The sequence below is a fragment of the Pocillopora verrucosa genome, chromosome 10 (assembly GCF_036669915.1).
Source record: "Pocillopora verrucosa isolate sample1 chromosome 10, ASM3666991v2, whole genome shotgun sequence".
NCBI classification, from domain to species: domain Eukaryota; kingdom Metazoa; phylum Cnidaria; class Anthozoa; order Scleractinia; family Pocilloporidae; genus Pocillopora; species Pocillopora verrucosa.
This window is the reverse complement of record NC_089321.1, coordinates 123,969-151,946: the sequence shown is the minus strand read 5'-3', so window position 1 is coordinate 151,946 and position 27,978 is coordinate 123,969. Positions and strand designations below refer to the sequence as shown.

The 27,978-nt window shown below is 39.2% G+C and overlaps 2 protein-coding genes across 2 annotated transcripts in view; both read left to right on the top strand.

Moving 5' to 3' along the window:
- LOC136283993 (EH domain-binding protein 1-like protein 1) overlaps nucleotides 1-26,122 on the top strand; it is a 55,932-nt gene extending 29,810 nt beyond the window's left edge. The window contains exon 11 of the mRNA XM_066173647.1: nucleotides 25,858-26,122. The gene's annotated coding sequence lies outside the window, so the exon portion shown is untranslated. The remainder of the gene's footprint in view (nucleotides 1-25,857) is intronic.
- On the top strand, nucleotides 208-5,270 carry LOC136284051 (uncharacterized). Its single transcript, XM_066173818.1, has 2 exons — nucleotides 208-1,380; nucleotides 1,636-5,270. Exons 1-2 carry the CDS (start codon nucleotides 258-260, stop codon nucleotides 5,175-5,177), a joined length of 4,665 nt encoding a protein of 1,554 aa, XP_066029915.1. The 5' UTR covers nucleotides 208-257; the 3' UTR covers nucleotides 5,178-5,270.
- Nucleotides 26,123-27,978: the final 1,856 nt, after the last annotated feature.

Genomic DNA, 27,978 nt, shown 5'->3' with positions numbered 1-27,978 from the left:
CGGCTTTCCTCCTCGTCGCGTCGGCCATATTGTCTGTTACTCGTTCGGAGTCTAGTTTCCCTGTTGCGATTAAAGCCTTTCATTATCTGGACGTGCCTTGGTTCATTGTGTTAACTCCCCTACTGGCGTGGTGGCAGTGTTCGGTTCTACCCAGGCCATATTTTCGCCGAAGAAGGCTAGTTTTCGCCTCGTCCACGTGAGCCAAAACAGTGTATCCTTCGCCGTGTCAACACGTTCCAGAGCCCTAAACGTGAAATATGGCTGCAACACACCGTGCACCGAAGCAGTGGTGCCTCTCCAAAGTGGAATCTATCAATTCCTTTGAAAACTGGAAGCAAAACCTCATTTACACTCTTTCTTTGGACAGCAACTTCGCCCCCTTCCTCGCAGATGGATTCACATGGTTAAAAAAGACCAGGGGTCAGCCGCTTCGAGGTCTCCACAACGATGGCGAATCAGTGCCATTAGCTCGTCGCCTGACAGCCCGCCAAAAGGTTAACTTCCTCGAGCTGATGTTAGGACAGATCGCCAACTATTGTCCAATTATCTCTCGAAATACTCTGGTGAAAAACTCTACATCCCTCGAGTTCATCTGGCAAACCATCAGACAGCACTTTGGTTTCCAAGTCACCGGGGCTCAGTTCATTGACTTTTCCGAAATACACCTAGCTGCTGATGAGCGCCCCGAAGATCTGTACCAGCGCCTCACAGCATTCGTAGAAGATTCATTGCTACGTGCCAACGGCTTAACCCACAATGGCCAAGCAGTGCAGGAGGATGAGGAATTAACCCCTACACTCGAAAACTTTTTGGTCCTCACTTGGTTACGCCTCATTCACCCCAGTCTCCCACGACTGGTTAAGCAGCGTTATGGTACAGAGTTGAGATCCCGTACTCTTGCCTCGATCAAACCTGAGATCTCGCAGGCCCTCAATTCCTTACTCGAGGAAATCCGCACGTCGGATGATGCCAGAATCCTGCGTGCTGCTGTTGCAGACGATTTTCGTCGCCCTCGTCAGAGTAACAGGGGTGTTCCTAGAGCCCGTCCCAGACAACCCCGCCAAGACAAGGTCTGTCCTCTATGTAAACAAGCTGGCCGTTCTATGACAAACCACTTCCTCAGTCAGTGTACCTTCCTCCCCGACAGTGACAGGCGTTTCATGGTGAAAGCACGACAGATCGCCGGCATCCTTGACAATGACCAAGAAACTGAGACCAGTCCTGATTCTGATTCACCAGACCCTGACACAACATTGCCAGGCCCGGACATGGTGGCCTACCGTGTGCAGACCCGCCAGTCCCCTTACATGGATGTCTTTCATGATCATCGAGTCGTGCGCGTCACCCTCGACAGCGGTGCAACTGGAAATATGATACGCCGTTCAACCGCGAAACACCTCGGCTGTCCGATAATCTCAAGTGCCCAGTCCGTCCAACAGGCTGATGGCTCGTCTCAGCTCCAGGTGATAGGAGAAATTCGTACCACCTTCACCCGGGACCACACAAACTTCGCGTTTGAAGGTCTCGTAGTTGAGAATCTTGATGTTGAGGTACTTGCCGGTACCCCCTTTATGGAGACGAATGACATCGCTGTCCGACCCGCTAAGAGAGAGGTACTACTAGGCAATGGCTCAGTCTACACGTATGGGTCCAAATCCCCACCCAACCCTCATGCAACCGCACGTAGAGCATTTGTCCTACGTGCCCCCGCTCCATCCCAGACAGTGTGGCCTGGAGAGTTCATGGAAGTACGTCTACCAGACGATGCACCTTCTGACTCGGAGTACGCACTAGAGCCTCGCATCGACGCACCCAGTGCACACAATCTGAAGCCATCCCAGTTGTGGCCACAACCTGGTGTCGTTTCCAGCGTTGCCCGAGCCATACGGATTCCTAACCTATCAAGCGTACCCCGCACTCTCAAGCGCCACGAACACTTCTGCCAAGTCATCCCTGTTTTTGAGCCCCCCGAAGTCCCATCATCACCCCCACCTACTGCTCAGCGCCCGTTGCCGCCCTCCAGTACACGTTACTCTGCGTCCGTTCAGGTTGACCCAGACAACACCCTTCCCCAAACCGTTCGTGCAGACTTCCAATCACTACTTACAGAGTACGACACTGTATTTGACCCGCAATTCCCCGGATACAATGGAGCCGCTGGCGCATACAAGGCCAAAGTCAACATGGGTCCTGTCGAACCTCCTCAGCGGAAGGGTCGCCTCCCCCAATACGCACGGGATAAGCTCATCGAGCTCCAGGAAAAGTTTGACGACCTAGAGAATCTTGGCGTCTTCCGCCGCCCCGAAGAGGTGGGTATCACCATTGAATACCTCAATCCATCTTTCCTTGTAAAGAAGCCTAATGGTGGTTCCCGTCTCGTCACCGCCTTTTCTGATGTGGGCAGATACAGCAAACCACAACCATCCCTGCTACCCGATGTTGACTCCACATTACGGCTCATCGCCCAATGGTCACACATAATTGTCACTGACCTTACAAGTGCTTTCTACCAGATCCCTTTAGCCAAAGAGTCCATGAAGTACTGCGGTGTCGCCACCCCCTTTAAAGGCGTCCGGGTGTATGCCCGCTCCGCTATGGGAATGCCTGGCTCAGAGACTGCTCTAGAGGAGGTTATGTGCCGTGTTCTAGGCCCCTTACTTCAAGATGGAGTCGTGGCCAAGATCGCCGATGATTTATACTGCGGGGGCAACACCCCTCTAGAGTTACTACACAACTGGAAGAGGGTCCTGCAAGCTCTTCACAAATGCAACCTGCGTTTGTCAGCCCACAAGACCATAATCAACCCCAAGTCAACCACTATCCTTGGTTGGATTTGGTCCGCCGGTACCCTGTCTGCCAGTGCCCACCGCCTCAACACCCTCGCCACGTACCCTGTGCCAAACACTGTTGGTCGTTTGAGATCGTTCATTGGTGCGTACAAAGTCCTGTCTCGTGTTATCCCACGGTGCTCTAGTTATCTAACCCCGCTGGATGCCGTCACGGCTGGACGTACTTCACAAGAATCCATCACCTGGTCTGACAGTCTCAGGGCTGCATTCCATAACGCTCAGAAGGCCCTATCCTCAGCCCTCTCTATCACCTTACCTAGACCTGAGGACCAACTATGGGTCGTCACCGATGGCGCGGTCAAGGACCCAGGAATAGGCGCCACCCTCTATGTGACGCGCAACAACAAGCTACACATCGCCGGTTTTTTCAGCGCTAAGCTGCGGGGCACTCAGACAACGTGGCTTCCGTGCGAAGTAGAAGCCCTCTCCATCGCTGCAGCTACAAAGCACTTCAGTCCATACCTCATCCAGTCATCCAATAAAGCCTGTATCCTAACGGACAGTAAGCCATGCGTCCAGGCTTATGAGAAGCTATGCCGCGGCGAGTTCTCCGCAAGTCCTCGCGTATCTACTTTCCTGTCAGTTGTCAGCCGCTACCAGGCCTCAGTGCGACACGTCTCCGGCGCCTCTATCCTCCAGTCAGACTTCGCGAGTCGAAATGCTGCTCCTTGTGAGAATGAAACCTGTCAGATTTGCCTGTTTATCGCCTCAACCAGAGATTCTGTCGTCCGAGCCGCGACTGTCCAGGACATCCTCCAAGGCAATGCCCGCCTCCCTTTCACCAGCCGTCCGGCCTGGTTGGCCATACAGTCTGAATGCCCAGACCTACGCCGCACGCACGCACACCTTGTCCAAGGCACAAGGCCTTCCAAGAAGCTCACAAACATAAAGGACGTCAAACGCTATTTGCAGGTCGCCTCAATCGCAAGTGATGGCCTGCTCGTCGTCCAACGTCATGATCCCTTGTCACCGACCAGAGAGTGTATCATTGTCCCTCGCCAGGCCTTGGATGGCCTCTTGACAGCCCTTCACATTCAGCTCAGCCACCCTTCTTGTCACCAGTTAAAAATGGTTGCCAAGCGTTATCTGTTCGCCCTCGACCTGGACAAGGCAGTCTCCCGTGTTTCCGATGGATGCCACTCCTGTGCAGCAATTCAGAGATCACCAACAGCACGAATTGACCAGTCCACTTCGCCTCCACCTGAAACTATTGGGCAGTCCTTTGCGGCAGATGTCATAAAACGTTCTCGCCAACTTATCTTTGTACTCCGTGAAACAGTGACCTCTTACACGTCCAGTCTCTTTCTTGAGAACGAACGCCACCAAACTTTGCGTGACGCCATTATAAAGCTTTGCGTGGAAATGCGCCCAATGGATGGTCCACCTGCTGTGATCCGCACCGACCCCGCTCCCGGATTCAAGGCCCTTGTCAACGATTCACTCTTACAGAAACACAGAATCACAATTGAGCTTGGCCATGCCAAAAATCCCAACAAGAACCCCGTTGCAGAGAGAGCAGTCCAGGAATTGGAGAATGAGCTGTTACGTCAGGAGCCTCTCGGTAGTTCTGTCTCTCCCCTCACCCTCGCCGTAGCCACTTCAGCCTTAAACTCACGTATCCGTTCAAGAGGGCTTTCCTCTCGAGAAATGTGGACCCAGCGGGATCAGTTCTCAAACAAGCAGTTACCCCTCGCAGATGACCACTTAATTTCCCTCCAGCATGAACAGCGTCTCTCCAACCATCCCCTCAGTGAACGTTCCAAAGCTCCTGGTCAGTCAAGGCGTCCTACCCCCCTGATCGATATTGGTGATCTTGTGTACCTTCATTCTGACCTCAACAAGTCTCGTGCTCGTGACCGCTATCTCGTTGTAGCCATTGATCCTCCATTCTGCAACATCAAAAAGTTCATTGGATCCCAGTTGCGAAGTTCATCGTACCATGTCAAGCTATCTGAGTGCTTCAAGGTCCCATCTGACTTGGGTGATCCCTTCCGTGCCTCTCCGACCCTACGCAAACACTACTCTGATTCCGACGACGAAGATGGTCCTACTACAACGACTCACCCTCCCCCCTCTTTGCCTGCCATCCCTGAGGCCATCGCAGCTTCCACACACCCACCAGTTGTCAACCCTCAGTCTTACAGTCCAGCCCCTGCCTCTCCCGTTGACCATACCATGGATGATTTCGCTACACAGTCGCCCTGCCCTGATCCTTCCCCAGTGGAGTATGCAGCCACCTCAGCGGTGCCTTCTCCGCCTGCCCTACGGAGATCATCGCGCACCCGCCGTCCTCCTTCTCGTTTTGCAGATTATGACACTGAACTTTGAACACCGATCTTTAAACTCTGAACTTTGACTCGCCCGCGCGTGTCAATTTGTTAGTTAGTCTTAAGTGTATGTTAAATTGTTTTTAGTTCTTGTTTCTCCTTAAAAAAAAAAAAAAAAAAAAAAAAAAAAAAAAAGAAGAAAGAAGTCACGCCAGTACCGGTCAGCGGTATCTGGGTTGAGCATGCCCTTTGGACGGCTTTCCTCCTCGTCGCGTCGGCCATATTGTCTGTTACTCGTTCGGAGTCTAGTTTCCCTGTTGCGATTAAAGCCTTTCATTATCTGGACGTGCCTTGGTTCATTGTGTTAACTCCCCTACTGGCGTTGCCAAAACCACTATATGAACTTTATTTCACAATAACACTTCCTGTAGGTTAAAAGACAATGCACAGGCAAAATTAATAGGGACCTTAACCAGTCAGGAGAGTTGCCTAGGAAGACAAATTGATTAAAAAATAAATCTAAATTTTTGTTTGGAATTTCCTTAATAGCAGCATGAATGCTTTTACTGTCTCTAACAGTGCCACATCTCAACCTCTGTATAATGTGTGTGAGCCACATTGAGTTCCATATTGAAAGTGAAATAATTTTCTGTCAGTGTTCCTGTACACAGACCACGTCAAATTTGATTTGACTTCAACATAAAAAAGTTCTAAATGCTAGTGCTTAGCTGTTTTTCTGCTCATTTGGTCTTTTTTTTTTGCCACATCTTCGATTCCATTGTTCTTGTGGTTCATTCAAGGTCCCTAATATTGTTGTTATCAAGTTTGTTTCTTTATTTTAAAACAATATTTATTTGTATTTGTAGAACTCAGTGGATAAAATGACAGAATATCAGGAAAAGCAGTGGAATATTTACATCTGTAATGTAAGCTTTTCCCTCTTCAATATTATGCAAGCATGTAGTCGCTCTTTGATATTATTTTCACTCCACACAGTTTGGAGTAAATCTGAACACTGTTCATCTTCCTCTTGCTTCTTTGAAATCATTAGGTGTCTCCTAGTGGTTGTCAACAGCTTCTGGCCACTGGCTGTATTGATATCAGCAATTATATTACAGAGATGCCTGGAAAAGTGGATGTTGCTGTCACCCTTAAGCCAGCAATCAAGAAAGTTGTTTGTGGCAAAATTGAGTTTGAATTATCATGGATTATCCAGGAAGATGACGGAGTCATTCAGTGAGTATTCTTCAGTAATTTCCATAGCTAGTTATTGTAATGATCATCTAGCCTATGTTTGGCATTTATAGGTCAGTTACTATCATAATGTTATTTTAGATCCATGAACTTGATCAATAAACTTTCAAAGTGAGATATTATCATTTTTGCTGCATAATCACAAGGGTCAACTAAAATCTAAAGTTTACTTGCTCAATGGTTTTTATTCATGCAATTATTATTTGTTTTGTCTAAAAGTAATTGTATTGTGAAATTCCATTAACTCTTTTGCATTACCTTTACAGTCCCACAGATGAAGAGATATGGGAAGAGATAATGCAGGAGGTCAGGGAGGAACAAGCAAGAAGAAAAGCCGAAGGAAAGACAGCAAAACAAAAATCTTTGAAAAGAAGAAGGCACAGGAAACGTGGCTGCTCAAGTGATACAGACATTGCTGTTGGGGAAGATAAAGAAACTATTGAACAACAAGGTGGCATCTTCCCAAATGCTGAAGCTCAGGTGAATCCTTCATCTGGCAGCAATACCAAAGTGGGGTCAGGAAAGGTCGGGGGGCAGTCTTCACCTCATCATGCACATCTTAGCCCTGTTTCACCCCAAACACACCCACCTGCTAGCCAGGGTCTGCCATTAGAGAGTGAAGAGAAAAACAAGGTGCAGAGTAAAAGGAACCTTCATAAAACTGTCAGGTTTCAAATTGATGAACAGCCTGAGGTATTACATCTTGTTGTACATGATGAAGAAGCACTGGACTCCTTGTCAGAAACTGTTTACAGAGAAACAGTTTTCATAAAGGAAGATGAAGTTGCAACAAAAGAGAAGTGCATTCCCAAGAGAGATGAAAATTCATGTAAGTTCTGTTTTGATTTCCAGCCTCCCATTCCAAATGGAAAGGGGCTTAAATTTGAATACTTTTCTCCTGTTTGATCTAATTTATTTTCAATCAAACAATTTTATTGTAAGACTCCTTGGAACCTTGAGCTATAAGCACTAAATAAAAATCATAACTTTACATTTTTTTATTCTGAATTACAACTATTTTTGTTGATTATTGATGTTAACTTTTTTGTTCAGCCTCAAGTGGAAGCCAGCTTCACTCAGAGTTGGCCTGTTATGTTGAAGAAGAACTGAATCTTGTTCAAGATGAATTATTATCTTTGGAAGAAGTCCGCTCAAAAGTAAAACTTGAAATGCAGAGAGCCATGTCATCAGGTGGGTGATCCATTTCCAAAATGATCAAGTGAAATACCTTGGAATTCCAAAAAAACTTATGTTAAGTTCTTTTCCCCACTAATGAGTTATAAATCTTTTACTCCAGGATCTTATAAATAATTCTCTTTACTGTCTGCAGTACAATTCTTATGATATTAGATCAGTAAAATTGGTATTGAATGGACTAATGCTATTTTTTTGATATTGTAAGGATAAATTCTGTCTTGATCATTCTCAGGAGTGAAAGCATTAAAAATATTAAAAAACAGCTAATCCCCAAACTAGAGATACTGCAAGTTTTTACACTTATTTCAGGTGTTATAAGCCATGCTTAACTTACACAGCTTATACAATGTATTTGTTTTCTTTTTGTCTGTAGACCACAAAAAAGAGTTTGAAAGCTTAAACCAAGGCTGGCTTATATTGGATAGCTTCCATTCCAAAGTGGTGAAAAGAAAAGATGACCTTCTTGCCCTGTAAGTAATGAAGATTTATTTTAGAAACGAAATAAACATGTTCATTATGACCTTAAATGTAGTCTTACATTGTAATCCATGATCCAAAAACTCTGCACAGGTGCCTATATATGTTTACCAATTGTCTTTGATATTGATAACTGATCTATCTATCATATATTGCTTAATTAGTTCCTCTGGATTCATTTTTATTATTGTTAATAATAAAAATGTGAGCAATGGAATGAATAATGTTTGATTTACAGATCGAGAAGTTCCACTGTTTGTCCTTGTTTTTTATTTGGGTTTTTCACAGACTGTAGTGGTTCTGCTAAACTAAAGGTTGTATTTAGCTTGAGGCAGATTTGCTTGATTTTCTGTTTTCCTTTCACCAATATAGTGACAAAGGAAATAACATTGAAAATTGTCTTAACTTGCTGTGTTCAGATTTGAGACGCCTTTCAGAAGTGGAAGGTAAGTATTCAGTTGTTTCTCCTCCTTTTTCTCAGTTTAGTGTTATTGGGACTGGTTTAGTGAGCCTTGATTCTTAACCCTTTACACCCTAACATCATTCTGTATATATATAAATACTCCAAAGTGTTGTCTTCACATTTCCTAAGGTGCTGACAGGTGAATTTGTTTAACTAATTTGAAATTCAAGTTATTAATTGTGGCTCTAACACTTCATATTATTGCAGTCAATATTGTATCTTAATTAGCTGAAATTCAAGGCTGATTACTACAATCTAGCAATAAAATGTACTGTCTATAATTCTGTCATATGAAGTGGTGCAGATGTTCTTATGTTGGTTTATTTTCTTTTTTGCATTTCAGAATGAATGAAAATCCGTCTACTATTTTGGAATATTGGTCATTTGTGTTTTGGATTCTTGTGAAAAAATTGTGGCAAGAATTGCCTTTTAGTAAGAACATGCTGCTACTCTTTTTTCAAACAAATTGTTCTTTAATAAGTTCATTTATAACAGTATCTTAAGTATGATTTTTCTAAAAATGATATATGATATTGAGTGCTCTATATTCAGAAAGAAAAATTCTTTTAATGAAACATTTTCTCTCTCCATTGTAAATAATCCTTCATAAACAGTCCAAAATATTTTTTGTAAACAAGTCATGGTGCATTCTTGTTTCAATCTTTTAATGGGATTTCAATTTTTAAGAATTAATTTTTTCCTGGAGTTTTTATGAAGCCACTGTAAGTTGTAATAACAGCACATTCCAAATCCTTTTCCTTATTTTGAAATGATGTACTTTAAGTAGTTTTGATAAGACAGATCTCCTGTCTTAATTGTAAACAATATTTTATAACTAGTTCATCTTATGGTTTGTGAAGTTTATCATCTGTACAAAAGCACTTTTTTCCTGCACTATTCATGAAGCCACTGTTAAAGTAACACATTCCAAATTATTTTTCTCATTTTCAAAAGATCTACTATTCAAATAGCAACTCACAAGTAAAAGACCTAATACTCTCTTGTCAATATAACTTGCCTAAAAATGAAGAAAAACTTTGTTTACTTCTTGAAGATTTTTTGAGGTAAAGCAAAGCAAATGTCAACAGTCATGCTAAGTGGTTACATGTGCACATGTGGCAATTTGGTTTATAAGTGAATCAGTATTGGTGCTGATGTTGGGGGAACACATTGTAATGGAGACTGAGAGACAATCAGAGTGACTTCAATATATATTCAGAACTTAACCTCACAGAAATAATGACATAAACGATTCAACTTGACCTTTCAAATCTGTGACATGTCAGTCATTCTCATTAATTTAAGCTTGAAACTCTTTCTTGGTGCAGTTGAAGTCTTTTTTGTCAATCACACATGAAGTTTTTTTCTTTGTTGCATAACATTTTATAGGTAAGACTCTTGTACTGACATTGGTATTGAGGTCATTATGCAGTGGCTCTGAAATAAAAAAAAACCATTAAAAGTTTATGCTCATAACTTCCTGTTATTATTAGATGGTTTCTTATATTTGTAATACTCTTGTATTGACATTACTATTGAGATCATTTTACAGTGGCTTCAAAGTATGAAAAAAACCTGTAATTATGTGTTGGCTACTTATCATATTATTTTTTAATGTTCTTTTATGAATGTTGGTTTTGAGATAATTATGCAGTGGCTTCAAAGTATGAAAAGAAAAACCTGTAAGTTAAGTATTAATAAACTTTGTTGTTGTAAAGGATGTGATGATCATTGTTGTGTTCATGAGGCCATTTCAATTGAGTGTCGAAGTGATCCGTGATTGCGACAGTTTTCCTTCACCATTTTTGGTGATTGGGCCAGAAAACTCGCTTCAAATGCAAAACTAAGACTAGTCGCTGCTCACTTTTTCCCGCGCTTTGGGCAGTTTGCCTAGCTTTACTAATAGTTCTCATTGACTCCTTGACTGACCCTCGTAATCACATTGGTTTTTGTCTTTCATCATACTATGAAAATTTACGTGACTCGCGTGAGTGCCGAAATTAAAGTGATCCGTGATTGCGACAGTTTTACCTCACCATCCTCAGTGATTGGGCCACAAAACTCGCTCCAAATGTAGTACTACAACCTAATGAGAGAGATATGTGGGAACTATTAGATGAGCCGGGCTGATTATATTTTACAAGATGACTATCGTCCCGTTTTATAATTACCTTAACCGGTTAAGATTGAAGGGAAAGAGTTAAAGAAACAAACCAAAGAAATAATGGTTTTGACATCAAATATAACAACAACTTTTCGATTGCAAGACAACCAGCTTAACTCACTTGCCATGTGTCGACTTGGTACTCAGAGAGCTTAGATACACAGTTTGTGCTGTGAGCCTCCTGTTGGTCGATCAGTTCTGATAACAAGTAAGGTGATAATCAGGATATGTATGATACCATACGATACACAGGCCACTATCCACTCAGAGCTTTCACCCCACTTCACAGGTTATAACCGTTGTGCAAGATTTTAAAAGTAGGAAAATCATAAACATAAAACATTGCGTAACTGTGTAATCATGGTATTAAAATCGCCTAGTTACTAAATCTACCACCGTCACCAAAACGTGGAGGGGGACAGGGGGCAGGAGCCCGGGAGAACAGGGGAAGGGAGAGGGCGGGAACCGGGAGCAGAAATATAGAAGGCGATAGTTTGTTGTTTATTGCTGAATATTATTCAATCAAAAACACTTACCTAGCAAAGTTTTGATATTTCCATTTAACATCACCAGTGTTTAAAAGAAAATTTTGGAAGCAAGAAATTTGTACTCGGGCTGGAAAAACAGCATTACTTCCGGTGAATTTGGAAATCCCTTCAATTCCATTACGTCATAGGTCATGAGATAGCATGACACATGATACATGTACGCGTCTGATAAGTTGTAGCTGTCGAAAATCTCCAGCAAAGAAAGCGATTCAGGTTCACACAGGTCAAATGTCGTCAAAGACTACATTAATCGGCCTCAGTATTTCTCGGTGTGGCAACGAAAAATCCGTTCATGGAAGACCCTTAGGAGCTCGCTCCGTACCAGTGTACATCCCAAATTACTGAAGATTTTGCCTCCTGGTGCAAACTTAAAACTTTCCGCAGAAGTTTAAATAGGATTTCAACCTATCGAGCAAATCTGATAAAAATCTGATAAAATCTTAAACGGAACACTAAAAATGCAAACGGTTCAATAATTGATGTGCAGTGATTTAAATCATCTTTTAGAGTCAACTTTTTTATTTGCTCACGACTAGCTACGACAAGTTACTTGGTCAAAAAGGGAAAGCAAGTACGGACTCAGTAGAAGCAAACTCTAAACGTTACCTCAGGCTCTTGATTTTTTTATTTTATTTTGAAATGGTATTCCTAAATGCATGGAAAAGTCTTTATAACGAGATGTCAGAAGCGATAGTCAAACTGTGATAACCAGGTTAAACTTAGTTTAATTAAGAAAACTGACCTGTTATAACTTTAATCGGGACCCAATGATCCTCCAAAAGACCAAAGGCAAACAAAGGCCAGAAGATGGACAAGAATGTTAAGTTTTGGCTCAGTTTGAAAGTTAATGATTGATTAATTCATGAGTTCATAGGACTTGTAGATTCTAATTTTCACGGCTTGGTCGTAGATAGACCGCTTTCAATTTCTTCAGTGTCTGGAGAGAGTTCTAGTGCTGCCCTTGGGTGGCTTCAGTGTTTAACCATTTAAATAATGGTTGTATATTGCTATTTCGTTGCTTTGGCGCTCGTCCTGCTATCAAAGGTAACATCCCTTCACGCTGTAGAAATAGACGGATGTTCCTGGGCTCCAAAGTTGCAAATTGAGAAATGCATGTGACTGACTTTTGAATATCAGAACTATGGGAAAGATTTAGGATTTAGGATTTCAAGCTATTCTTGTTTTTACCTTCTGTATTTTGACAGTATGATAAATGTTATTACGGGTTCCACGCTTTAGATACTCCTCTCAAGTAAATCTCTGGAAAAACTAAAAACACACGAACGATACGCCTAAAGAGGAGTGAGACCCTACAAAGATTCGGCAACTTTCTGAAAACGTAGTTCAGAACGGCAAGTTTCAGGTTTCTCACCATTTATTCATATAGGTATATTTGAGTCGAAACATTTTGACAGAAGTTTATTGTAGCTGCTTACCTGAACGCTCGCTGTTCCGATAGAGGCTAGACTCCAAAGTCCGTAAATAAAAATAAATTGAACTTATCAATTTGTATAAACTTGTAAATACATTTAGCTGTAAAAAAAAGCCTTCAAAAAGTCTTTTGACAGTCTTGAAAATAAGCAGCCGAAGAATTTTGATAATCAAGAGTTAAAGAAAAATCAAACAAATGTACACGTCAACCACAGTGTTGATCAGATCACGCACGTCACGTATGAATATAAGAAAGGTTACCAAGGCAGGACGGATGGGAAAAATTGCAATTCCAAAAAGGAACACCTAAAACTCACACTTCTGCGCCTGGTCTTTGGTGAATTTGGCAGTTTTAACTTTATAGCTCCCTTGTAAAAATAAAAAAGTGAAATTAAAAAGGCCAAGTGGTATTTTAGGAACGATTTTGCAAATAAAAAGACAATTTAAAAAAAAACGGCATTTGTAATATCCATGCTAGATTCACTTCGCTGTCAACTTTAATGCTGGTTTTCTGAGGAAAATCAACCGAACAACAAAACTTCTCATTTATTTTCATTCCTATATGGCCAACTAGTAAACTGCAAGCAGTTTATTTCTTTTTGAAATGTCTCAGAGTTTTTAGGTGATTTTCTGTTAGTATCTAATATTGGCTTTACGTATCGTCATCACGTTTAACTGAACGGTATTTCGGCGTGCACATCAGTATAAAACAATTACGGTTTTTTTCGTTACGGAGGAAGTTTGATATACAGAAGTATGATGACTTATCATTTATTTTGAATCAAGTCCTAGCTTTCGTTCTAGTGAAAAATCAAAAAAAATATTTACAATGGCGCGGTACACTGGGAATGAGATTAGAAGCTATCGTTATGGCTACATGACATCACAATGGATAAACAGAAGATTTCCATTCCTCTGAAATGCATATGATCGTTTTGAACAAAAGGAAGCAATCATGAGTTTTTTGAAGAAAATGCGTGGAAAAAGTCCAAGTAAAAATCATCAAGAATTACAATTGAGAGCTTTGGTTCCTTCTCCGACTGTGGAATGTGCCAAAGACAAATGGTAAGTGGAGAAAAAAAAAGTAGAAAACTCTCGGGAACGATCACCGATAAATGTAGGCATGTTAGATTTAGGTGGAGTTTCTTTTTTCTATTTGCGCTTTTGGTACGGCAAGAGAATAAAGCAGCCGTTACAAAAGAAAACACGCAAGGAAAAAAAACAACAGTTTGTTTTTAAGTCTGGGACAAAAAACTGAATGACTCCAAGCAATTTACCACTTAACTTGCGCTTTTTCAGTTTCATCGACGCGCGCTAAATCTCAGTTTAAAGAGGCCAATGAAATGATTTTTGGAAATCGCGGGGATATGACAGCAATTGAGACTCAGAAAAATGAAACTGAAAACCTCTGATAGACTGATGTGAAGATAACAAGATCCCAAATTTTCGAAACTCCATTTTCAAGGAAGGCTTAGATATAAAGCAAGTTCATAAAAAATTGAGTCAAAGTGTTACTTCTTGCTCTTTTAGAGTATTAAGGAAACATTTTGTTTATTTCAATTCACTGTACCCTGGTGATTATCTTGCAGTCTCCCAGACAAGAAAGATACCATCAGGGAAGAAAGCAAGAGACTGTCGCGTCCAAGATCCTTAAAGAGTTTCCGAAAGGAAAAGCGCGATGGCGATGTTACCAGTGCTGCCGCCTGTTCGAAGGTGGCCACCACAAAGGTCAATGCTGCTCCACTTGCTCCATTGTCAGGCGTCGTTGGTAAACATGAGAAAAAGAAGGAAGCGAAAGCTGGTGCTGACACTAAGGGTAATAGTTCTCGGGCGGTTTCGTGTCGAGGCCGCAATAAATCAAGATCAGGACCAACAAAGGTCAAAAGGAAAGCTCCACCTCCACCGCTGCCTCTCTCTGAGAAGCCTTCCGTTTCTCATACCAGTCCATCTCAATCTGGTTTACCTCGTCCTGTTTCAGCCTGTCCCTCTCCTCCGATACCTCCACCGCGTCAACCACCAACTCGTAAGGCGGCTCCACCTCGCCCCCCTCCACCGAATATGAAGCAGCCTGGAAAAAAGAGTGATACCACAAGTGTTAAGAAGAAGGAAAACGAGATGCGCCACTATCCAAAGGATCTAAACCCGTTTGCAAATTCCGACGGTACCACCGATAATGACTGCTCGTCCCAGAACAGCGGGAAGGCCTCCAGCGCTCGTCGCCAAAGGCATAAAAGAAGACGGAAGAACTGTAAAAGTGGAGAATACCCGATGGAAAATAATCCATTTAATGATACTGATGAGATGAGCGAAACGCCCTCCTGTACTCGTCGTCAAAGGCGTAGAAGAAAACGGAGAGAGTCCATGAATGAGGAATACAAAATGGGAGACATCTCATCCAGTGATGCTGATGACATGCGCAACAAGCCCTCCAGTACTCGTGGTCAGAGGCGTAAAGCAAAACGGAAAGAATCGAATGGTGAAAAATACAAAATGGAACACAATCCATCCAATGATACCGATGAGGAAAATAGTTCGTCAATCTTGGAGTCGACCGATACTTCTGACATGTGGTCTGTTTCTTCATTGGAAGATATTCAGTTTGTGGTGAACACAGCTACAGTAGAAGAGATAAATGTAAAGACTGCGTTACAAGGCTTGGCTGCCAGCAATGAAAAAGACGAACAGGTTGACCGAGAAGCTTCTGGTGACTCAAAGGCCCAGTCATTCCCATCTGATAAGGTCTCTCCTGACGATCTCTCTTTCACAAACAAGGATAATGTTCCTGCAAGTATCGGATCAACAAACCTTGATGCTTCGACTGCTAAAGATTGTTCAAATGTGGGCGAGAGATCAATTATCAAGCAAGTACAACCTTCCGAGGAAGTAATTGCTATGGAAGAGTGCCAGGGTGGAGACAGCTGTGGTAAGTTGTTCTGTAAGCATACCGCAGAATAGATCCTAATGAGCGGAAAGTATTGGAAAACAGTGCGTCTTTATCCACCGAACCGGCGAAGAGAGTCATTAGAAACATTCCCATCTGCGCCCAAGTAAACCTTTATTCTTGACTGTTGCTTGTATTTTGATTGCTCTTAACCAAATAGATTTAATTGGTTCAATATCAACTTAAACAGAATGTGTATACATTCGCCTGCCCTTTTCATTATTTAAGCACGTGTATTTTCTGATATCTTCTTTAGCTGCCATCGTAAGCAATCAGTTCCCTGAGTTGGCTATTTATGTGGAGACAGAGATTCAGGTTGTCGAACACGAGTCGCTTTCATTGCACAAGGTGATGGTTAAATTGGAACTGGAGATGAAAGAAGCAGTAGACACTGAAGGTTAGTTTTCTATTTTTTACCTTTGCATGAGTCAATATATAAAAACTAACATATTTGCTACAAACATGCGGAACAGTGATTTTCGAGAGCCACTATCCTGAATCCCTAGCTTCAAACCTTTTCAACCGTTAACCTTCGTCAAATAACAGCCGAACTATCCTGTTAGTTGAGAGGAATCTTTCGGGGTTCAAAGTGCTTGGTTTCTCTCACGCAACGCTAAAGAAAAACAGTTTTTCTCCTAGGAAGAGGTAAAGTCTGGAAACAGTTATCCGGGTATACCGTCGCGCCAAATAGAGGGTGATGCATGTAACTAACTAAACACAAATTAAATGCAGCCTTCTTTAATTTCCCCTTTTAGATTGTGAGGCCGAGTTTGAAAGCTTATCACTTGACTGGTTAGCGCTAAATAAGTTCCGTTCTGAACTTGACGAAAGGAAGCAAGACCTTCTTACTCTGTAAGTACATCTTATCCTTATAAAGCTGTTTTAAACCTTGCTCGATAGTTGGGAACAAGTCAATATGCCAAATTATGGTAATACCTATTCAATAACCAGAACGAATGATTTAAATTAACCACATATAAGCACTCCTTTTTTTATTAAGCATTTTAAATCCTTGCATTGTATTTCCATTGGAAAGTTTATCGTATTAAAGCCTTATCTTTCGTCTCTGTTGTTTTTAGTTCCAGACAACAAAACCGGAAAGAGTGTTTGAAATTCTTACGTCAGGACCTTAAATACCTGTTTGAAGTCAAAGGTGAGAATCAGTTTCTATGTTAGTTCTTCAATGTGATAGTACTAAGTTTTCTTTTGTATGATGTTAAACAAGTGTTCTGTTACCAACGCCTGGGTTTTTTTATGCAATCTTTTATTTTTTTGCTATCGTATGGTGAGTGATGTTTTATAACGTTTTCTGCGGCAGGTTGGAACAAAACCAAAGAACACAAAGATCGGGAAAAGAATGTCCTGGATCTTATCCTCAACTTGACCGACATGGCCTGAATAACAAACTGCATTAAAAGTAAGAAACTTGTATTTTAATTAAGTTGAAATGCTTTTGGTTCTCTTCTTGTAATCTTACTTTCCATTCTATAATGAGTTTGCCACGAATCATTTGGATTATGTTGATTTAAGAGACTTTATTATAAATAACAATGGCTAATTCTGTTTTTACTTTCCTTTTCTTTTTGCAGTTTCGATTTCACAACTTTTTCCTTATTTCTGGTCTGGCTTGTATGGTAACATGTTTGTATATGGCTAAGAACAAGAGATTATAATCTCTTGCTAAAAATCCTTTGTAAATCTATAAATTCTGAGCAGTTTCATTTTCAATGTAAAATTCTTTCTCTTAAAGAATCATTCGGATATAATCCTTGAATCATGAGATTACTTTGTTTGTCAAACAAATTTTCATGTGACTACTATGAATAACTACTATGAATTCAAATAATTTCTATTGTTGTAAAAATTTTCATTTTTTAACGTAAGTAGCTATCTCTATCTTTTCTCGTCTTTTTTTAATTACTCAGAACTATTTCATGAGTATAAATACCTCTTTTGTGAATGTTATATCTTAAGTTTAGGGTCACGGACAAAATATCTAACCAAGTTTCTTTTCATTACGACCCTGTTATCTTTTATGTTGATTACGATTTATTTCTAAGGTGAAGGTAGATGGATCTAAGGTGAAGTCGTAGTTTACGTATTTCAATTCAATGGCTTTGTTTTCTTCCAATCAGATGCGCTGATATAAAATCATTTGTAATGAAAGTGACGTAAGCGGTTACAAGATCACTGCACGTAACTGAATACTTCACCTTTGGCACTGCACACTTTTTTTTTGTTCGTACTTCTCTTTTTTTTCTGTTATTTTTTGTCGCTTTTTTGTTTGATTTAGTTAGGTAGGTTATGTGTCTCTAGGTACTCATTCTAAGGTAATCCGTATTTTCAATTTTAACTTAGGTTTTTTTTTAGGTATTTTGTAATTTGGGTTTGGAATCTTTTTTGCAATTTTCTCATCCTCTCCCCTTTTCCCTTTTTTTATGATTTTGGGTTGTTTTTGTTTCCTTTTCCTTTTTTCTTTCGTTTTTTCTTCCTTTTTTCTTTTTGAATAACATTGCCCTTTTCGACCACCTGTATTAACAGCGATTCGAACGCTGTGGGTTATGTTGGGTGGTTTTCTGGCTGCATGCGTCACTTTTCTTTGCGATCAATCCATATCAGTGCTGATGATTAACCGAATGCTAAGACAAGGAGACTGGGACTCATTGAGTATAACGTCACGCCATTACTTCACCAGGGAAAGGAGTAACGTAATCGCCTTAGTTTTTTTTCTTTCAAATTGACACGAGATCATTTTTGATTCAATTGTGAACATATTGAGTTGCCTATTTTTCATTGCGATTTTTTTCGCTATTTCCCTATTTTACCTTGATTTTTAATAATTGTAAATAAATGTAAATGAAAAAGAAACACGACATTTCTCAAGTCTTTTACAAAGTCCATCTTCTCACTTCTTTGCTGTTGATTTGCCAATAAAAAAGCAATTTCTCATATTTCATTATTCCCATTAGTCACCATACCCTCACCTCGGTTCGGATTGTTACCCTCATAGGCATTTCAGATTTGAACGATTCATGACCATGTTTTTACGGTTTTGATGAAAATTTTAGCCATTTTTTCCAGTTGTGACCGGTTTATAAGGTCAACTGGCCCAGCTCAGATCGACAAGAACTCAGTTGAAACGGTCGGCGATAATTAAAAAAGCCGAACGGTTGACATGGCAAAGAGCTAGACTTTTTATTACTTAAAAAAAAATCTTATTAAGCAACAGCCAAATACGAATAACCACATTTTATAACAGAGTCCCACCGCGCTCTTTAATCTCTCTGCCATTGTTGTGTGCCCGGCGGAAATTTATTGCAGCTTTGCTCGCTCGAACCTTCGTAAGTAGTTAACGAAACATGTCAGAAGTGTCATGAAACTACAAGCCTCGGGAAGGAGGATGAGGGGGGGGCCTGGTGTTACTATGCCACTGATACTGGGCATATCAAAAAACCAAGGAGGTTGATGGTGCAGAATGCGGAAACATTTACATAATTTAAAAACCTCAATTACCCTGGGACTCACCCAAGATACATAGTGGTGACTTACATCAACCTGGCGTAAATTTGTGGTTTGGGTGTAACTTTAAATTTGACGTTTTAAAACCGTCAACTTTACAATATTTTTGAGACGATCTCCATTTAAAATAAAAGCCCCGCGTCTCCCCATTACGTTTTCTTCTATTATCTTTATTCGTATCATCATTACTATTATTACTATTATTATTATTTTTATTTCTATTATTATTAGTATTATAATTACTATTATCATTATTATTTTAACTTCCATAAATCATTGTGATTTTTTCTGATCGCCAATTTCTTGGTTTGTTAGAAGCAAGGAACATTTCCGTGGAGCTTTCAAATACCAATTTTAATTTCGTATTCATTCCAAATTGCGGCGTGGCTAAGAGCTCAGTAGTAAGAGCTATTTTTAAGGGCGTCCTCGTATCACTGGAGTAAAACAAAATTGCTATCGTATTGACAAGTTTTCATTCAGTGCCTCTAGTGTTAAAATATCACTTAGTGATTATTACTACAATAGAGCACTCAGGGAGAATTACAATCACAGGAACGTTCGCAGCTCATCTGAAAGGTTCATTTTACGCCCTTAGATAAAGAAAAAAAACAATTTTGGTGTCGCTCGAGCCTGATGAACTCCCCATGGATGTAACTTCTTGACAGCAGACAAGCATAGGATATCACAAGTTCTTGTCTAGTACAATGAATACAGATGTCACTCCAGTCCTCCTTGAGCGTAAGTTAATAGTCAACTTGAAACCCTAATGAAGCTTTATCAAAACACCAACCTACCTCTCATTGTCCAGTTTGTGATTCTATCTTTAATTGTATTTTTTAGGGCGGTCTAAGGTGGGAAGGGGAAAAAGTTTAAACTATTATGGCTAGGATTGTAGCTTGTTCAGTATTGTTATCACACCTCACATCTCTCCGTACATTGTAAGAATTTGGTTTGTTCAAACGAGAGGATCAGATCGGAAAGGGGAGGGGCAAGGGGGAGGGGGTACAAATGCACGCCTTTTTTCAACCAAAGTGTCAGGCTTGTATCAGCTGACTGTTAAATGTTTCCTTTATGAATAAATAGGAAGAAAACATAAAAAATACAATTACCTAAATCGTTATGAAACGACTTTAAAGCCATAATGGTACACGGGTGAGGAAATGTAAAGAGGCGGACATCTTTTTTCCCAAATGTATTTATTTTTCTCATTTAGCTACTGCTACTTCAATTGTTATGGAGAAATTTCAAGTTATTCCAACCGGCCTCAGTCAATGTAGTGCACTGAGCGCGCGCAACATGCATTCGAAGCAATTATTTTCATGGCAACATGACATCACAATGAATGAAGCAGAGATCCTTGGAGTTCATCTGAGAGATTTTGTGAGAAGCAGTGATGGCTTGTGTTCTCATACCGTTCCGTCGGGAAAAAGCAAGAGCTGATAATTTTTTGATCACAGCATCTGTTTCACTATTGAATGTTGAATTACGCAAGAAAAAGTGGTAAGGGACACGATAAAGTATTTTCTTTCTCTCTTTTCTATTAAGAGTTTAGTCTTGGAAGCTGCTTGTGTCGCTAGAGTCAAATTCTTTTTTACTTTTCTGATTAGAAAATGATCAAAAGTTAAACTCTGAAGAAGCATGCAATTTCGGAAACAATATAAATTTCACTATGATTAATTGAATTGAGGAAAAAAATATGCGTTTTAGAATTTGGTCGAGTTCGATTTCACTGTTGAATACCGCGTGAGACTTAAGCAACAGAAACAAAGGGTCTTTCCCCAAACTGAATATTGTTTGCTCTTTGAAGTTGCAAGACTCAGTGAAAAACAAATACTAAGCTAATTGGTATTTTTCACGGCGGTGCTGCGAGAGAAAGTTTTTGATAACGGTCAATCATTGACAGCGAGGGGGAGGGAGGGGTACGTTTTACTAGTTACCAGTCTTGGCATTAAGACATCATGGCGCCCGCCTTGAAGATACAATGTACTTCTTTGCCTTTTGCCGTATTCCAAAACAACAAAAGATGTAAGCGCATCTCAGCCCTTGAATCATAAAACGCCAATCGCTTATACAAGGGTAGAATCCGCACTGAACAGAAATACGGTTAACTATGGCAACTTTTTCACATTATGCTGACATTCGTGTTTTCTTCCTCAATTAGGTATCCACACAAGCTTGCAATTTTTTGGAAAAAAAGGAAGGCGAAATACAGTACAAAGGTAGTCAACTTAGACTTTGGATCTCGTATCTTTCTCTCTTAGCTCATTAAACGTTATTGATTTCTTAATCGTCAGTTTGAGTTAAAGAAATATTTCTTCCAATTACTTTTTCTCTCAGCCTGTAGCATGGTTTGGAGGTGTTGAAAATGGTTATCGTGGTGTTCATTTTTGGCCTGAGCCTGAGCCAGTAGATAGTAAACTTACTCTCCTCAAGGTAAGTTTCAAACAAAGGCAACATGAGGTACAAATATGGGGACAGATTTCCGTAAAGTGCCACAGCATTCGGAAACGAAATTGTGGTCCAAAAGGCTTGCTTTCGTCATAGTTTTCTTTATCCAAGAGCTCTCTGCATAACGAACTATGGGGAAGTGCGGAAATCTCGGCCAACTTTTTGAAACCATCGTTTTCTTAAACAGGTACTGAAGCCTTCCTTGCTTTTTTCTTACGCTTGCTGCTTCCTCCGATTCAATTTGCGTTACGTTTTAAGAAATTTTGAAATAAAAACAGTCCATCTTTCGTTGTAAAGGTTTCTTGAAGCCACAAGGTTTTTAATATGGCTTAGCCTCTTGCGTTGGATTTACTAAGTAATATTATGCTAATTTATAACTGTTAAATCTATTATAACTTTCATTGTAAAAGTTCAAAGTACGATAGCTGAAGAGAAAAAAAAATTTATGAAATGCTATTGAATCTAGGAAACATTTGAGGACAGATGATTAAATTTAAATTGCCAAAACCATGACATGAACTTTACTTCACAATAACGCTCCCTGGAAGTTAAAAGACACTGCACTGGCAAAATTAATAGGGACCTTAACCAGTCAGGAGAGTGATGCCAAGGAAGACAAACTGATTAAAAAATAAATCTATATTTTTGTTCAGAATTTCCTGAATGGCCACATAAATGTTCTTACTGTCTCTAACAGTGCCACATCTCAACCTCTGCATAATGTGTGTGAGCCACATTGAGTTCCATATTGAAAGTGAAACAATTTTCTGTCAGTGTTCCTGTACACAGACCACGCCAAATTTGATTACTTCACGTTGTTGTTTGGCCAAGGACAGCTTCAACATAAAAAAAGTTCTAAACGCTAGTGCTTAGCTATTGTTCTGCTCATTCGGTCTTTTGTTTTGCCACATCTTTGTTTCTATCATTCTCATGGTTTTTTCAAGGTCCCTAATATTGTTGTTATCAAGTTTGTTTCTTTATTTTAAAACAATGTTTATTTTTATGTGTAGAACCCAGAGGATGAAATGACAGAATATCAAGAAAAGCAGTGGAATATTTACATCTGTAATGTAAGCTTTTCCCTTTTCAATTTTACATGAGCATGTAGTTGTTCTTTGCCTTTGACATTATTTTCACTCCACACACTTTGGAGTAAATCTGAAAACTGTTCATCTTCCTCTTGCTTCTTTGAAATCATTAGGTGTTCCCCAGTGGTCGTCACCAGCTTCTGGCCACTGGCTGTATTGATATCAGCAATTACATTACAGAGATGCCTGGAAAAGTGGATGTTACTGTCACCCTTAAGCCAGCAATCAAGAAAGTTGTTTCTGGTAAAATTGAGTTTGAATTATCATGGATTATCCAGGAAGATGATGGAGTCATTCAGTGAGTATCCTTCAGTAATTCCCATAGCTAGTTATTGTAATGATCATCCAGTTTATGTTTGGCATTTAAAAATCAGTTACTATGATAATGTTATTTTAGATCCATGAACTTGATCAGTAAACGTTCAAAGTGAGATATTATCATTTTTGCTGCATTAGCACGAGGGTCCACCAATATATAAAATATCAAGGTTTACTTGCTCAATGGTTTTTATTCATGCAATTATTATTTGTTATTATTATTATTATTTACAGTCCCACAGATGAAGAGATATGGGAAGAGATAATGCAGGAGGTCAGGGAGGAACAAGCAAGAAGAAAAGCTGAGGGAAAGACAGCAAAATATAAATCTTTGAAAAAAAGAAGGTGCAGGAAATGTGGCTGCTCAAGTAATACAGACATTGCCACTGAAGAAGACAAAAAGAAAGATAAAAGCAATAAAGTTGGCAGCTCAAGTGGTACAAACATTGCTGTTGGGGAAGATAAAGAAACTATTGAACAACAAGGTGGCATCTTCCCAAATGCTGAACCTCAGGTGGATCCCTTATCTGGCAGCAATACCAAAGTGGCGTCAGGAAAGGTCAGGAGGCAGTTTTCACCTCATCATGCACATTATAGCCCTGCTCCACCCCAACCACACCCATCTGCTAACCAGGGACTGCCATCAGATAGTGAAGAGAAAAAAGGGGTGCAGAGTAAAAGGAACCTTCATAAAAGTGTCAGGTTTCAAATTGATGAACAGCCTGAGGTATTACATCTTGTTGTACATGATGAAGAAGCACTGGACTCCTTGCCTGTGTTGTCCTCAGAAACTTTTTACAGAGAAACAGTTTTCATTGAGGAAGATGAAGTTGCAACAAAAGAGAAGTGCATTCCAAAGAGAGATGAAAATTCACGTAAGTTCTGTTTGGTTTCCCAGCCTCCCATTCCAAATGGAAAGGGGCTTAAATTTGATTACTTTTCTCTTGTTTGATCTGATTTATTTTCAATCAAACAGTTTTATTGTAAGACTCCTTGGAACTTTGATCTATAAGTGCTAAATAAAAATCATAACTTTACTTTTTTTTATTCTGAATTACAACTATTTTTGTTGATTTTTGATGGCAACTTTTTTGTTTAGCCTCAAGTGGAAGCCAGCTTCTCTCAGAGTTGGCCAGTTATATTGAAGAGGAACTGAAGCTTGTTCAAGATGAATTATTTTCTTCGGAAGAAGTCCACTCAAAAGTAAAACTTGAAATGCAGAGAGCCATGTCATCAGGTGGGTGATCCATTTCCAAAATGATAAAGTGAAATAGCTTTGAATTTCAAATCATACAATTAATATGTTGCATTCACTTGTTGAGTCAAATTTCAGAGCAGGCATTCCTTCGTTAAAAAACTTATGTTAATTTCTTTTCCCCACTAATGAGTTATAAATCTTTTACTCCAGGATCTTATAAATAATTCTCTTTACTGTGTGCAGTACAATTCTTATGATATTAGATCAATAAATTTGATATTGAATGGACTAATAACTTCCTGCTTTATATTGTTTTGATATTGTAAGGATAAATTCTGTCTTGATCATTCTCAGGAGTGAAAGCATTAAAAATATTAAAAAAAACAGCTAATCCCCAAACTAGAGATACTGCAAGTTTTTACACTTATTTCAGGTGTTATAAGCCATGCTTAACTTACACAGCTTATACAATGTATTTGTTTACTTTTTGTCTATAGACCACAAAGAAGAGTTTGAAAGCTTAAACCAAGGCTGGCTTATATTGGATAGCTTCCATTCCAAAGTGATGAAAAGAAAAGACGACCTTCTTGCCCTGTAAGTAATAAAGACTTATTTTAGAAACAAAATAAACATGTCCATTATGACCTAAAATGTAGTCTTACATTGTAATCTATGATCCAGTAACTCTGCACAGGTGCCTATATATGTTTACCAACTGCCTTTGATATGGATAACTGATCTATCTATCATATATTGCTTAATTAGTTTCTCTGGATTCATTTTTGTTATTGTTAATAATAAAAAATGTGAGCAGTAGATTGAATAACGTTTGATTTACAGATCGAGAAGTTCCACTGTTTGTCCTTGTTATTTATTTGGGTTTTTCAGAGACTGTAGTGGTTCTGCTTAACTAAAGGTTGTATTTAGCTTGAGACAGATTTGCTTGATTTTCTGTTTTCCTTTCACCAATATAGTGACAAAGGAAATAACATTGAAAATTGTCTTAACTTGCTGTGTTCAGATTTGAGACGCCTTTCAGAAGTGGAAGGTAAGTATTCAGTTGTTTCTCCTCCTTTTTCTCAGTTTAGTGTTATTGGGACTGGTTTAGTGAGCCTTGATTCTTAACCCTTTACACCCTAACATCATTCTGTATTTATATAAATACTCCAAAGTGTTGTCTTCACATTTCCTAAGGTGCTGACAGGTGAATTTGTTTAACAACCTTGAGTTTCTTTACATAGTGATCATTTCCTTTATCCTTGTGATATTCTAAAGAGAAATTAGTTGCTATTCACTCTTCAGGGCCAAAGGCATAAGCCAAAATGTAGATGAAGGAAACAATGTTTTGTATTTTGATTTTAGGCTGGAGGAAAACAGATGAGAACAAAGCTCATGAAAAAAGAGTTGCTGGACTCATTACTGCAATTCGCCAGCAAAACCGTCATGCCTAAACAATGGTAAGAAACAGTAATCTTAACTAATTTGAAATGCAAGTTATAAATTGTGGCTCTAACACCTCATATTATCGCAGTCAATATTATATCTTAATTAGCTGAAATTCAAGGCTTTTAGCTAATTTAATTTTCAGTGTTTTTGATTACTACAATCTAGCAATAAAATGTACTGTCTATAATTCTGTCATATGAAGTGGTGCAGATGTTCTTATGTTGGTTTATTTTCTTTTTTGCATTTCAGAATGAATGAAAATGCATCTACTATTTTTGAATATTGGTCATTTGTGTTCTGGATTCTTGTGAAAAAATTGTGGCAAGAATTGCCTTTTAGTAAGAACATGCTGCTGCTATTTTTTCAAACAAATTGTTCTCTAATAAGTTCATTTATAACAGTATCTTAAGTATGATTTTTCTAAAAATGATGTATGATATTGAGTGCTCTATATTCAGAAAGAAAAATTCTTTTGATGAAACATTTTCTCTCACCATTGTAAATAATCCTTTGTAAATAGTCCAAAATATGTTTTGTAAACAGGTCATGGTGCATTCTTGTTTCAATCTTTTAACAGGATTTAAATTTTTAAGAATTAATTTTTTCCTGCAGTTTTTATGAAGCCACTGTAAGTTGTAATAACAGCAAATTCCAAATCCTTTTCCTTATTTTGAAATGATGTACCTTAAGTAGTTTTATAAGTCAGATCTCCTGTCTTAATTGTAAACAATATTTTGTAACTAGCTCATCTTATGGTTTGTGAAGTTTATCATCTGTAAAAAAACACTTTTTTCCTGCAATATTCATGAAGCCACTGTCAAAGTAACACATTTCAAATTATTTTTCTTATTTTCAAAAGATCTACTATTCAAATAGTAATTCACAGGTAAAAGGTCTCATACTCTCTTGTCAATATAACTTGCCTAAAAATGAAGAAAAACTTTGTTTACTTCTTGAAGATTTTTTGAGGTAAAGCAAAGCAAATGTCAACAGTCATGCTAAGTGGTTACATGTGCACATGTGGCAGTTTGGTTTATAAGTGAATCAGTATTGGTGCTGATGTTGGGGGAACACATTGTAATGGAGACTGAGAGATAATCAGAGTGACTTCAATATATATTCAGAACTTAACCTCACAGAAATAATGACATAATCGATTCAACTTGACCTTTCAAATCTGTGACATGTCAGTTCTTCTCATTAATTTTAGCTTGAAACTCTTTCTTGGTGCAGTTGAAGTCTTTTTGTCAATCACACATGAAGTTTTTTTCTTTGTTGCATAACATTTTATATGTAAGACTCTTGTACTGAAATTGGTATTGAGGTCATTATACAGTGGCTCCGAAATAAAAAAAACCTTTAGAAGTTTATGCTCATAACTTCCTGTTATTATTGGATGGTTTCTTTTAATTTGTAGTACTTTTGTATGGACATTACTACTGAGATCATTTTGCAGTGGCGTCAAAGTATGAAAAAACCTGTAATTATTTTCTGGCTACTTATCATATTATTTTTTAATATTCTTTTATGAATGTTGGTTTTGAGATAATTCTACAGTGGCTTCAAAGTATGAAAAGAAAAACCTGTAAGTTAAGTATTAATAAACTTTGTTGTTGTAAAGTAGGTGATGATCATTGTTGTGTTCATGAGGCCATTTCGATTGAGTGTCGAAATTAAAGTGATCCGTGATTGCCACAGTTTTACTTCACCATTCTCGGTGATTAGGCCAGAAAACTCACCCCAAATGCAAGACTAAGACTAGTCGCTGCTCAATTTTCCCCGCGCTTTGGGAAGTTTGCTTAGCTTCACTAATAGTTCTCATTGGCTCCTTGACTGACCCTCGTGATCACATTGGTTTATATCTTTCATCATACTATGAAAATTTACACGACTCAAGTGAGTGTCGAAATTAAAGTGATCCGTGATTGCGACAGTTTTACCTCACCATCCTCAGTGATTGGGCCAGAAAACTCGCCCCAAATGTCGTACTACAACCTAATGAGAGAGATATGTGGGAACTATTAGCTGAGCCGGGCTGATTATGTTTCACAAGATGTCTATCGTCCCGTTTTAAAATTACCTTAGCCTATTAAGATTGAAGAGATCTTGACGCAAGTGCAAAGAAATAATGGTTATGACACCAAATATAACAATAACTTTTTGATCGCAAGACAACCAGCTTAACTCACTTGTCATGTGTCGACTTGGCACTCGGAGAGCTCAGATACACAGATTGTGCTCTGACCCTCCTGTTGGTCGATCAATTCTGATAACAAGTAATGTGATAATCAGGATATGTGTGGTACCATACGATACACAGGCCACTATCCACTCAGAGCTTTCACCCCACTTCACAGGTTAGAACTGTTG